Source organism: Anolis carolinensis, chromosome 2 (assembly GCF_035594765.1).
Source record: "Anolis carolinensis isolate JA03-04 chromosome 2, rAnoCar3.1.pri, whole genome shotgun sequence".
NCBI classification, from domain to species: Eukaryota; Metazoa; Chordata; class Lepidosauria; order Squamata; family Dactyloidae; genus Anolis; species Anolis carolinensis.
The window spans coordinates 285,322,190-285,336,702 of NC_085842.1; the positions used below are offsets into that span (position 1 = coordinate 285,322,190).

The following is a 14,513-nucleotide window of genomic DNA, read 5'->3' on the forward strand; positions in this document are numbered from 1 at the left end:
TTTTAGCTTCCTTTATAATTATTTTATCTAATGTACGTAATGTATTCCATTTGTTGTACTTGATATTGTCAGTATTGTGAATGGTTGTTATGCCATAGACAAGTGAAACTATTACTACTATTTAAACCCATTTTGAATCATATTGAGTTTTGTGTATACATCAACCAATAGCAATATCAGTTAAATCTATTTCAGTTACTGGTTATAATACAGCAAAATGAGGACAAGCTTTACATGTTTTTATGTAAATAATTCTGCAAGACAAGGTAGACGTAGCCTTCAAACAGGAATCTTGCTGAATTTACTTACATGGTTGGTGAGGGAATTGGAGAAAAAACACTGTTTCTGCAAGCAGGTCTTTTTTGTTTGGTCTCTCTCAGTATAATACTTAGTTGTGTATTAGAATCTGCTCGGAACTGAAAACTGCAGATTTATAACACCAGGAAACTATCTCTTGATTGGTAGACATTCATAGTTACACACTCTTCCTTAAAAAAAACTGTTTTAATATTGAGGAGACCCTTTCCTGTTTCAGTAAGTTTGGTCGCATTTTGTATGTTGTGCTTTTAAAAGTTGTATTCTATGAATTTAAAAGCAGTTTCTATGAATTTCCTGTCATGCAGAAGTCATATTGGCTCTAAGACCAGACATTCTAGATGTTTTATTTTTATGTTAAGTTGCATCTCATTATAAACTTAACTGTATTTCAGTGGAAGGACCCCAGGGACCATCCAGTCCAACTCCTTCTGCCATGCAGGAAAAGCACAAACAAAGCAACCTCAACTGATGGCCATCTAGACTTTGTAGTAGTAGTAATAATAATAATAATAATAATAATAATAATAATAATAATAATAATAGGAGCAACCCAAGGGCCATCCAGTCCAACCCTCTACTGCCGTGCAGGAAAAGCACAAACAAAGCACTCCCAACAGATGGCCACCCAGCTTTTGTAATAATAATAATAATAATAATAATAATAATAATAATAATAATAATAATAATAATAATAATAGCAGAAACCGCTTTGGTTTCTGGCTTTGGTTTGAGGTTGGGTGTGCCTGTTTCTCCACCACCACTTAGTAATGGTCACCTCAATTGGTTTTGGCTCAGTTGATATAGTTGACCTCGCTGGCGTTATTGGCTGTATAATATTTTAATTATTTTAAATGAATGTTACTGTTGTTTATATAATTTATGTCTAATGTCTGCTATGTTGGATTGTGTTTTGGGGACATGGTTGTTTGTTTTATGTTTCTTATTATGAACTAGCTGTGCCCGGCCACGTGTTACTGTGGCGTAGTCTGGTGGCGTTGATAAAAAATTGTTGAGGAAGTTGATGCAAAGCTTTGTAGTGTTATTCATGTTGGTTACTATTGTTTTGCATTTGGAAGGAAGTAGTGAGGCTAGAGGGGGTTTATGTCCCTGTGGAGTATTGTCCATGTTTGGTGTTAAAAATCTTGTTTGTAGTATGAAAGCTGCAATGAGTCATCATGATTAGCATGTTGCTTCGAAGCCTGGCCGCTTCCTCCATGGGGGTATTTCTGGCTGGCTGGTGTTAGCTGGCCCTGATTGTTTCCTTGCTTGAATTCCCTTGTTTTCAGATGGTTTCCCTTTTATTTGTTGTCCTGATTGTATACATTATATTGTTTTGTATTATTTTTCCTGATTGTTTCCTGTGTGGTATTTCCCTGTGTTCAAAGTGTTGTTGTTTATTTTATGTCCTGGTTTTATTGGTTTTTAATACTGGGATCTTGGTTTTATTCATTTGCCATCATTTTTTGGAAGGTGTTAGCTGGCCCAGTTTTCCCTGTGTTCATAGTGTTGGTGTGTTTTCACTGTCCTGGTTGTAGATTGTTGCAATATTTGGAGAATTTTGTTGTTTTACATTGGCTTACTCTTGCTAGGAACCAGACATGCATGCTGCAGTGTGTCACCTTGATTATTATTTAATGGGCTTTTAGCGTGATAGACTGGCTGCTTCCTTGTTTGGGATTGTGGGAGTTGTAGTTCAAATGGGGACCCATTTTGTCAGAGAACTGCTTGATGGTGCTTAAAGAAACGACCTCGCAGCCCTTCTGAGGGTGTCTGGTAAGCAAACTGAGGCGTTTCTCAAGTAATGGTTGCGTTGCTTTGTCCCTCCGGTCTCTTTTGCCCTCCCTCCCTCTGCCTGCCAGCGTTGCTTTCCCCTATTCCAGCTTTTAAAACTTTTTTTCTTTGAAGTCAGTCAGGGACTTTGAGAGAAGGAGGGAAGAGGAGGGAGGGAGGGAGGGCGGAAGAGCCGGGTGGGAAAAAGCTACGCCGCCATTACTTCATAAATGCCTCTATTTGCTTACCAGACACCCACGGAAGGGCTGCGAGGTCGTTTCTTTTAGCACAATCAAGCAGTTTTCTGATGAAATGGGCCTCCATTTGGACTACTACTGCCATAGTCCCAAATAGCCGGTTAGGGATTGTGGGAGTTGTTGTTCGCTCTCCCTCCCTTATCCCACCTGCGTTCGCGCTATGTCGTTTTTGCAGAGTCCCTGACTGAATTCCAAGAAAAGAAGTTTTTAAAAACTTGAAAGGGGAAATGCTTTCCTCTGCCTTGTTCCCTTGCCGGATGTGGTTGTTTAGGCCTATTATCCTCCTCCCTCGCATTATACAATCCGCTGGCCACGGTGGATGGGATGCTCGTGCGCAGCTGCTTTTCATGCACATATGTCTTCCAAGGGTGGCGGCTACTCTGCGCATGCGCACAGTGCAGTTTTCGTTTTTGGGGGGTTTTGAGTGACTTCCAGTTTGAATTTTATTTATTTTTTGGTTTTGATTTCTAAACACAGTTGGGATGACCATGTCTTTTGTGGCCAAGTTTCATGGGTTTTGGGTGTTCAGTTTCGCTGTTTACTTTAAGGCAGAAACGGTCAGAACATTTATATATATATATATTGTATCTGGCATTGAATGTTTGCCATCTTTTGTTGTGAATATGCCCTGAGTTCCCTCAGGGAGAGGGGGCGGAATATAAATAAAGTTGTTGTTATTGTTATTATTATTTATTCAAATTATCCTATTATTTATTTATTTATTTATTTTGCCCACCTCTCCTTGTGGCTCTAGGTGAGTTACAGCAGAGTTAAAACACATTGTAAATATTCTATAAATGTACATATCAAGTGTATTTTTATAGAAGATACATACTAAAACATATTTTAGAAGATACATATTAAAATACACATAAAAGAGATTAAAACACAGGAGTTTAAAATTCATAATTAAAACTGGCTTTGTATCTATACTTTTACAAAATTGAAACTGTTTTTATATTATGTCTGACTCAGGCTCAAAGCACAGTTCTATAAACTACTGTCAGCTGACCAATTTCAGTTTTATATTGTAAGACTGGCTGAAAAGCACTAAATCTAGATGGACCTTGTCATCCCATAATATACAAAAATCTATTATTTAAATATGTTGTCTTCTGCTTTTCTCAAGATATTGATCTGTATGCCAGTTAGGCCAAAGGGATATGCAATCATTCTATTTGAAGAAACTGTACTAGGCAAAAAATATTTTTCACCAGCTAATGCGTATTTGTTAACAAAAACAGATAGATGCCATTGTAGGTACACTGAAAAAAGCATAAATGAACATTATCATTATAAAAATAAGAAAAGAATATTAACCAGCATTTCTATGAATTGTAAAGGCATAATTTTTGGTGTTATTCTTCTTTTTAAAAAGTCAGTAACAGCAGAAAATTCAGAACCAGTGATATCTAACCCAGTTAATGGATACTGTGAGGAAAGTGGTCAACACATACATAATTTTAGCAATCTCTGACTGGCATAAAACAATACCTCCTAACCAACACAACAGAGCAGTAGTTTTAAAAATGCATTTCTAGGAATTACAGGTTTCTTTGGAAGACCATTAAAGGTTCCATGATTATACTACTTTACAATTATGCTGGGTTACAGAACACATATAAGGCAAACATTCAGTGCCTTTTACACAACTACATACAATACACAGACAGAGGTAAAGGCCTTCCCCCTTTTTCATCTCTGGTGTCTTGAGGCAATGCTCAACTCTGGCCATGGGAAGGTGATCTTGTTCAATTTTTCCATGCCAAGGAGCCGCTTATTATAGACATCTCAGATCGTGTTGCCAGCATGTTTTGCATATCTGCAGGGGGAGCCCTTTTACCTTCCCGCTGAGGCGGTATCTATTGATCTACTCGCATTACATGCTTTCGAATTGCTAGGTTGACAGAAGCTAGGGCTGATAGTCATGAGCTCACCCCAACTCGCAGCTTCAAACTGCCAATCCTATGGTCAACAGATTTCCTGCAGCTAGCTGCTCTACTACAGCCCCTAGACTATTCCCTTGATTAACTTAGCCTTGTCCCAGTTCTGATGCTTCATATGTGAAGCAATAAGAATCGTAGACTCAAAAAATATTTTTTCAGTTATTTGGGTCTTGTGGGTCTTGCTACATATTCTGCTGGCTTTGAGTGAAGGACACTGTAAATGTAACATTTAGGGACTTGAAACTGCTTTCCATATTTATTTGTGCATTTGCTCTGGATAGCACTGGAAAGCAACCTCTGTTGCTTTCAGCAGTGTATGAAGAGTAACATATGTATGAAGTTGATCCATGAATGCTCTCCTCTGCCTATTTGCCATGGGGAATAACTTTGCCATTTTCTTGCTGTATGGAACACAGTGTTGAAAAGTGGGGGCCAAAAAACTGGCAGGGAGTGTTGGTCAGGGATCTCCAAGGACCCATTTTCTAAATAGTTTGGTGTTCTCACCAATTTCACAGAGAGGAGTTGCTGCAAATTAACACATCCTGTTTTTTAAAGATTTCATATTTATTGATTTTTAATGCAGACAAACTAATTCATGACAGATCAATCAACATTTTGAAAAAAGAAGGAGAAAGAAAAGGACTATACATATATAATATAAATATATAGCTAAACTCAAACTAAAGATAATGGTACATTTCTAAAACACTAGATAATTGCAACCTATTCACTAACTAGCTAATAAACATAAAATTCTGGCCCCTGCCTATTGACTGTAATGAAAAAATTAATATAGAATACTGTATATTTATTAACCAGTACAGATCTAGCTATTTGTTTATTTATCGTGTCAGAAGCTAACCGAATCTAGCTAAATTCAGCTAACTAGATTTACTAGTAGCCATAACCACACATTAACACATCATTAGATTTTTAATTGCTCAAAAAGATGATAGACTGTTTCCAGTCTTTCAAAAAGTCTTTAACTAGTTTGTCATTTAAAGTCCACATCAATTTGGTGGCCTTAGCAAAGCCCCCAACATTAACAACCAATTTTTCCATCATCAATGTTTCAGTCTGTTTCCCTGTTTGAGCAAACAGTACTCATGTGGCTGTTATAGAGCAAAGAAGTAGTCCATATTTGCTATCCAATTATTTGTCAATAATACCCAATAAAAACCTCACTGGTGACATTGTAAAATCCACCTTTATGTTTTTGAATTAATTTATGCACATACACACGTGAGTAGAAAGCAAATGGGGAAGACTCAATATTTGTTTTTGCTGGTAGCTCTTGTGTCTTTTGTAGTATCAATCTTGTGGGGGGGGGGCCGTGAAATGGAAACGTGGGGCTATAACTGGAAGGGGGAATTTAAAGGCTCCTATCCCTGAGCTCAGCACTGCCTGTGCTGTTGGATCCAGCTCATAGATTTTCCCCATGTACAAGGCAAGTCATGCAGAGAATAGAACAGAGTTCATATCTAACTCACCCAGGAAATGCTACAAAATAGTTAACTCTTAATGCCCTGGAACAAAAAGATTGTTCTCAAACAGAAGTTCACTTGTAAGCACAACATGCAGGAAAACAACAAAATTACTGGTTCTAGTTGTGAATATACTAATGTAGCGATAAGAGAAGGGCTATTGACAATGACTTCCAAAGTTACATTTTATATTCTGTTCTTATGTAAAGGCTTACGTGAATATATCTAAGATCTGTGTGAGATTATCATGCCATCTAGTGGTTACTGCATTATCTGCATTTACTCTTCCTCTGACAATGCTGTATGTGTATTGGGACAGAATTGATCAGATAGATCAGCACTATTATTTCTTAAAAACAAAAACATCAGAAAACCAATTTAGGATTCGTTTTTCACTCTGAAGTATAATGGATATAATATAAGGCTTGAGATAATGTTGGCGTTTTTGTTTGTGTGTGTGTGTGTGAGAGAGAGAGAGAGAGAGAGAGAGAGAGAGAGAGAGAGAGAGAGAAGCTGTATATATTAGTGAAATAACAATAAGTGTTAATGAAAAAATATATAATGAGTTAGTTGTCTTCATTGGCAATGCCCCTGAAATCTTGCAAGTATCTTAATTTATGCATGTGTTGGTTGTGAGAGCAGTTCACGTAGTTTATTTAAAACCAAGAGGTATTTTAGAAAAGATGCATTTGTCTAACTACATCGGTGTCCTGCTAAGATAAGCAAGGTCATCTCATCCTAGGATAAGCAGGCTCACCTACCAAACATCTTCTCATTCATCTTTGCTGACCAGACATCTTTCTTTTAACCCCCATATGAGTTGTTCAGGGGGGGATGGTGAGATGTAACAAGCATAATCTGCAAACAGTGTGATTCTCAACTTACTTTCCAAAAAGATGAAATAGCCTAACATTTGTGAACCAAACAATTGACATAGAAAAATCAACATGATTCCGTTTCGAAATTTTGTTCCTGTTTGCTGTGGTTTGTTCAATAATTGTCCTGCAAACAGATGTTCAGATTGCATTGAGACAGGATATCGCTGTCTAATATTGGATTGTGGCTAGCACAAATATAGATTCAATTTTTTTAATCTTCTGGAAAGGCACTGTGTGTTTTCTAGTGCACTTAAGAGCATCTCTCTCTGATAACCCAATCCTGACTCTCAAGTAAGGAAAAAAAGAACTCAAATCAATGGTGCAAAATCAAGATTTCATATTCTGTCCTGTGGAGGAAGAGCAAGGAAAGATCTTTTGAGCCATCAAGAGGAAACGCAACATAGAGATGTTGAAGAGATCATTGTTTTGTTTTAGACAGGGAGGAAATACACACAGAATATTTGTATTGCAAAGGCTAAACCATAACAAACATAGATTTTCTGTCAAGACTCTTGCATCCTAGTCACTCATATAGATGCTCGATTCACAAACTGTTCTTAGAAGGCTAATGGATTTCCTTTTGTTTGCTGTGTAATTTGATAGCAAGTACAGTCTGAAGCTATCTGAAGGAAATAAAAACAATGGTCAGAACTATTTTGGAAGAAGTGCTACTTAGTAACCTTGTATAAAAATTTCAATTTTTAGCTGAAGACAAATTTTTACAGAGCTAGATTACTTTTAAACAAGCTTTTTGGAGATGTAGTTTAAAGTAGCATTCTTGGACCTCCTGGATGAAAAATTCTATAGTAATTATCAGAAAGCTCAGCTCATAGTAAGCCCAGCTATCTTTAAGCTTTGTGAAACTGCCACTTCCATGTTCACCGCTCTACACGTAATTTGATTCAACCAAACAGCAGAATGAATGATGCATATGGATTAACCTCAAGTAAGATCATCAGTAAAAGTGAACATCAGCTCACACTGATGCAATTTGAACCCTTGGGTTCATGTTCATAATACAAATGTTTCTGAGATAATAGATTATTTCTTTTAATCATAAATATACTATTTGTTTCCCCAATAGTAGGTACAGGAAAATATGTAGTTGATAACATATTTCACATTGTCAGTGAAATAGCAAAAATGATTTTTTAATGTTTATTATTAAAACGAAAAAAGAAAAAACAAACAAACAATCAAACATGTATCATAAGTGAAGGACATACAGACATACCATTGTGCAAAACCATAACAAACAAAAAAACATAGGTTGCGTCATCCCAACAGACGCAACATCTATGCACCAACAATACAATTACATTAAAATTAACTTCCTTCTATTGTGCGGTGCTTTGAAAATTGATCTTTTTATATCCATTGTGCCCTTGTCTACCTAATTGCTTATTTTCTCCTTATTTGTATGTTCTGGGGTGGCCCATTATTCAATCTTTCTTCTCTAAACTGTTTTCATATTATTATCTTGCATTTTTCTTTTTTTAAATAGTTTTTGATTGATTCCCAATTTGTTTGTTTTCTTGGCTTGCCTTGGGTGTTTGATAATAGATATGTTAATTTGTCCATATTCATTATTTCAAAAAATGTATTATACCATAATTTGGTGTCTGGCCTTTTTTTTTTTTTTTTTTTTGAGATTCTAATCCATTGTGAATTTACTTGGGAGTATCTTTGAGAACTAATGGGTAACTCAGTTTAAGTCAAAGCCCCATCTGGAAAGGTCTCAGTTTCCTCCATAAGTCTTTAGAGAACAAGGTGCATGAGAAAATGGCAGGAAAGGAGAGGTTAAGCAACTTTTTTCCATTTTTCAGAATCTAGTAGTCAACAACTCTTGAAACAACTTATGGCAGAAATTGACCTAAAATGCCTAGAGAAGTGTTCTCTCAGTTAAAAAAAAATAGTGGACCTGTATTTGCACTTTTTCCACTTCCTCTGGGATCCTTTGTCTGTAACACTCACAAAAGTTGAAGGCCAGTTGTATGCTCTCTTCAAGGAGGCTCACTTGGAATCTGTTTTCATATATTTTCCATTTTTCCTGGCATTTTAAAACAAAGTTGTTTGAACAATAGCATTTTGTTTTTATATCACTTATTCAGTTTTGGTTTCATCTTAACACATGCTTTTTAATTTATAGTCATGATAGACGAGTACTGGACTTATGGGAAGGTAGCACTTAAAGAAACAGAAATACTCAGAATGCATTTAAATGATACGTTTGATTATATCCTAACTGGAAAAGTTACTTTATGAGGAAGATTTGCAACATTAGATTAGAAAAAAGAAAGTACGGTAAGAAGAGACATGACAGTGATGTATAAAAGCATGCATGGTGTGGAGAAAGTAGATAAGAGAGATTATTAGTTCAACATTCAGGAAAGATTAAATGAAATACTTCTTCACATAAAGCATACCAATAATTAAATTGTGGAAGTCATTGCCACAAAATGTAACTAAAGTTTTGACTTGGATGGCCTTAAAAGGGGGATGGATAAATGCATCAATGACTATTTATTATTATTTATTTACAGTATTTATATTCCGCCCTTCTGACCCCGAAGGGGACTCAGGATGGATCATAATGTACACATACACGTCAAACATTCAATGCCATATGAACATAGAGACAGAGACACAGAGGCAATGTAACATTCTCCAGCTTCCAGCTTAGTGAGGGTATGCTCGATTCCGGCCACAGGGGGAACAGCTGCATCATCATCCAGTGTGACAACGAGTCCTTCATGGATACTTCCTCATTCCAAATGCTGCTGGGCGATTTTTATGGTGTCGTAAATTAGTTAAATTAGCCTCCCCACATAAGCGGTACCTAAATTTCCTACTTGATAGATGTAACTATCTTTCAGGTTGCTTAGGTCAACAACAAGCAGGGCTATTTTTTTAATGGTCAGGTGCTCACTCCGATACGAGCTGGCTTCGAACTCATGACAAGGCTACTAACTACTAGCCTGGTTGACTATTCGTCACCTCCAGCATTCGTCTGTAAGTTTATTGCCAGTGAGGAGGAGACTGGGAGTGCAGATGAACTAATATCCTGATGTTTATTGCCCAAAGGTACTTAATTGCTCATTATGTGAAATGGATTTTGGAAGAAATGGGCCTTTCATAAGGAAATAGTTGTATCACAGGTATTTTCCTTCTGTGTACCTTTCTATCAGAAAATTATATGATAGGAATATAAAACTAAGGTCTTCAATTGAGAAAATGAGACAGTTGACAGAAATATGTTATCCTTCTTGTTAATTTGTAAATGAGAACGGTGAACTTTGTGCTTCTAGAAATCCAGCTGAGACTATGATACAAAATTTAAGTATTTACGTGGACTCAGTTCTAGAGTCTAACATCCACTGAAATATAAATACAGTCTCTTGTATGTAATTTTCCTTTAAGAATGTTAGCAACAACCATAGCGATCCGGTCTTTTTTCTTGTCAGAATGTGATATCACAGTATGCCAAATTCCAAAAACTTTATGAAAGTAATCCTGTTGAAATGATAGCATTAAGATGTACAATTTATTGTAGGCAAGTAAGCTCTCAGTTACTCAAGAAGTATCAAGTGCAATAGAATAGACTTTTAAAGATGGTGGCATCTTAAATAAAAATAAAAGTGTGCATGTGGGAAGGGAGAGAAGCGGAGGGGAGAGCTAAATCCAGTTTCATATTGTAATTTTACCATATAGTCAGCTGGTGGCAGGACATCTGAAATGGATCTTAAGGTTTAAGCTAGCATTTAAGAGGAAAGTGTATATTTCAGGTCATATGAAAAATGAGTTCATTCTCTACAGCTACACAGAACAATTTTAAAGAACTAATTTTTTCACATAGAAAAATATTTATGCCAAATTAAATTAAAAAGTCAGCTAAGGTCTGTCATATTAATGTCAAAATTTGAATCTCACTGGGTCTTGGATGCTGGTTGAAATAATGATTCAATTGCAAATCTCAGTTCTTAAATTATACCATGTTATATAATACTATATATTTTGTTTGCATAATCAATATAATGTGTAAACTGATGAGATTTTAATATTTATTGTAGTTCTCTATTTTGTTTTCATAGCAATGAAAACACTACTACAGTCATTTTTGTAGAGCTTTGGAGAATAATATAGCAAGTGTTGTTTCTATGATGATGTGACTTGCTTAAACTGAGGCCCCTTCTACACTGCCTTATATTCCAGGTTCTGATCCCAGATTTTCTGCTTATCCCAGGCTATATGGCAGTAGATTCATATTATCCCAGTTCAAAGCATTACATTATCTGTAATCAGATCCTGGGACAAAGGACAGTGTAGATCCTGACTCAGACATTGCACAATTCAAAGATGCAGTTACAATTACAAGATTCCATTTTTCTGAAGAGTCTTCTCACAAAATGGTCTAATAGATCGCAGTTATATTGTGATTGGCATCTCATGAAGTAGATTAGATGTACTTCGTGAAGGGTCATGCACAATAAAACGTATTAGTCTTTTTAAGTACCACAAGAACTTTTTCTGCTCCTGTCTTAATACGTTTATCTGCCACCTGTCCAGAAATGGAATTACAAACACAACTAAGCCAAATGTTTGTGAAGTGAGCTGCCATGTCAAAATGTAAAGGTTTGAGGTGGAGAGCATTGTTGAACAATCAACCAAACTTCATGAAAATCGAAGGCCTTGCTCTGTTTAATCTTGCTCATATTCTTCCCCTGCTTTATCTTTGTCACAAATCACAAAAAGAGATGTACAAAAGCTTGCGTCGGATGCTTTCAAGGCACTATAGTACAGTGCAGTTTCTGAAGCCCTAGGGGTTAGTACCAAATGAACTTCAGAATCTTGAGCTTACCTATCTGAGCAATGGAAGACTCCTGAACTGGCTTAACTAATGCTTAGACACAGACTTTTTGTGTGTTCTTGGCAAGCTTTGCCTTAGCTCCATTCCCAGCCCTGTTTACAGTTACATGGGCTTAGGAGACTTCTGTCAGATAATGGAAACAGCAGGAATGGGAAATACCTAGTGCTCTAGATTGTTGGCGTTTCCCATCAGCCCTAGCCAATATAATCAACTGTAGCAGTCCAACATTCAGACAAGAACATGTTCCCCTGTCTTCCTCAAGCAGTGGTTGCAATGTCATTCCTGAATCCTGGATGTTTAGGCACAAAATTCTCCTTTCATGTAGCAATCTAGCACTCTGCTTGTTTACATAGTGCAAACTCCCGTCTTACCATAATGTCTGCAATATGGCCATTCTTCAGTTCTGATCTCTGCTAGGAGCTGGTTTCTTTTGACCCTCCAAGGACTACATTGGGGGTGTTGACCTTTTGAAGAAATAAGTGCTGGTGCTTAGTGACTCCACAATGTCTTTAGCTGCAGATCATAACAGTTGAATTACAAGGAGAGGATGTGTAATAACAACTTGTTTTAAAAAAGTCACTAGTATTACTTTTAATGGTGCCTAGAACCACAAAACAGTATTTGGTATATCAACGTTCTTAATATAATAATCTCTTTTTGTAGCCTTTCATGTCTCCCCGATACCCAGGAGGTCCACGACCACCTTTAAGGATACCAAACCAGGTAACAGTCCTTTTGTTAAGAAATTATAAGTGTCAAGATAATATTTCAGTTGAAAAGCCAAAATTTTCAAACTTTCATTTTTAGTACAATAATGTCAGATAAATTTTATTTGATTTGGGACACAGTGCCATGTGTTGACCACAGTGCAAGCTTTATTGGGGCTAAAGTCAAACTTTTCATATCTTAGTCTTTATCCATTTATCCAGGCAAAGAATAGTGCTGTAGAAATTGAAAAACCAAGTGATGTATTGCAACATGAGCATTGCTGAAGTCAACTGTGCCTAAAATGCTACACAATTTTTAGCATTATCCCCTTTACTGAATACAAGCTTAGCATTCTCACTCCTTACCCCTTTCTAAAAACTGAAAATAAATTATACAATATTTCCTGCTTTTGTTTTGGCCATGAAGCACACTTATAAATTTCTTGTCAGGGAGAGGTGCAAATTATTTAAATTTTACTATAAATTATTTTATATTACTTCATGATTCGCAACCTGTGGGACCCCAGATGTTTTGGCCTGCAACTCCCAGAAATGTTAATCAGTTTACCAGCGGTTAGAATTTCTGGGGGTTGAAGGCCAAAACATCTGGAGACGCACAGGTTGAGAATCACTGTATTACTTGTAAAATATACTTAAAAACATATATTTAATGTCACATGGGAATTTAGTTTTGTATTAGAATTTAAATTGATTGGGCTTTTGTAGCACTACTGTCTAGGAATGGTGTATTTTCCCTCTAACAATAACAACAACAAAATCAGCCAACTGGGTAGACAAGGTTAATTAGAATGATGCCCATATTTTGAACTGAAAATTGCAGTACAGTTTGTAAAACTTGGTCTAATCTACTTTAAAATTAATTCACAGGATTGACCTTAGGTTTAGGTTGAATGTGCTCAAATGGTTCTTTTAGTGAAATTCTTTTTTTGTTGATTTCATTTTTGTAGGCACTTGGGGGTGTACCAGGAAGTCAGCCATTATTGCCTAGTGGAATGGATCCAACACGGCAACAAGGTAAATAGTATTATTTTTAAAAATTAAAATATCAATACAGATATTTTTGTTGTTATAATGCTGTCAGCTGGTGGAATGGTGAGGAAAAAGTGTGCAGCATTGTGGCACAGTGAGTTAGAGGTTCGTATCATTCTTTTTCATGTATATCTCAGAGGCATGGGATGAAAGAGAAAAACTGTTTTGCATAATCATCTCACAGTTTAGAATGGATAACTGTTATGCTTTCATCTTGAGTTCTAATAGTTTTGTTTTTCTGTATTAAAATGAATCATGAGAGATGACAGAATTGAGTTCTGTATCTATGAAATCTTCTGTTAGGAATTAAATAAGAAGCCTTAGACAACACATTAAATAGCAATTTTTATCTGTAAGCACTCGATGATTCTGATTTTTTTACCCACCTTACAGCTCTTGTTTTTTTCTAACTTACTATTATTTTATGGAAATTTAGGAACCGTTGTTGCTGTTGCAGTATCCAATATTTTTTTACCCAGTTTTAATTATTGGATTATTTATTAAGTGCTTTCAAAGCAATGTTTTAAATGATTTCAAATTTGAAATAAGTCTTACAGCTAGATATTATTTAACATTGTAACTGTTACAGATATTTTAATAAACTAATTGTATAAATATTAAATGGTTCAATTAATACTATTTCATTAAGAAGAATTAACAAACCTGTTTTTTGTTTACATGAAAAAATCAGGGAACAGTTCCTGATTTGTGAACACTCATTAGATAGCTTGGGGTTCATTCTATTTATTCATTATTGAATGTATATGCTTATTAAATTAAAGTTCTAAAAGAATGATTTTTTTATATTTAGGTAATGAATGTAAATGTGTCTACCATGAAAAGTTTTTTACAAGAAATGTTCTACTCCTATGTATGAGAAAGGATGTGGTTTAGATATCTGGAATAAAAGTTGAGTTGGAGGAGGAGTATACCGTGTGATTTTAGATATCATTTAAATCAAAAATACTTTTAATCAATTCATAAAATTGATCAACTTAAAGCTATAGCCCTAAAATACTATTTCATGTCTTTTTTAGGTCATCCAAATATGGGTGGGCCAATGCAGAGAATGACTCCTCCTAGAGGAATGGTTCCGCTAGGACCTCAGGTATAGCGCAAATGCTACACTTCAAGTGGTCACATTTAACACAATTGCCGTTTTTCTATTTAAATTGGAAATCATCATCATAGTAGAATTGTTCCAGCTGCTATGTATACTTATACTTAGAAATAATA

The 14,513-nt window shown here is 35.8% G+C and overlaps 1 protein-coding gene across 7 annotated transcripts in view; it reads left to right on the forward strand.

Moving 5' to 3' along the window:
• The window catches only part of ssbp2 (single stranded DNA binding protein 2), a 134,286-nt gene that overhangs the window by 87,937 nt on the left and 31,836 nt on the right, over positions 1-14,513 (forward strand). For all 7 annotated transcript variants that reach the window (XM_062972280.1, XM_062972284.1, XM_062972281.1 and 4 more), the window contains 3 exons: positions 12,184-12,243; positions 13,196-13,262; positions 14,315-14,385. In XM_062972280.1, the coding sequence (XP_062828350.1) occupies positions 12,184-12,243; positions 13,196-13,262; positions 14,315-14,385 (198 nt within the window). The remainder of the gene's footprint in view (positions 1-12,183; positions 12,244-13,195; positions 13,263-14,314; positions 14,386-14,513) is intronic.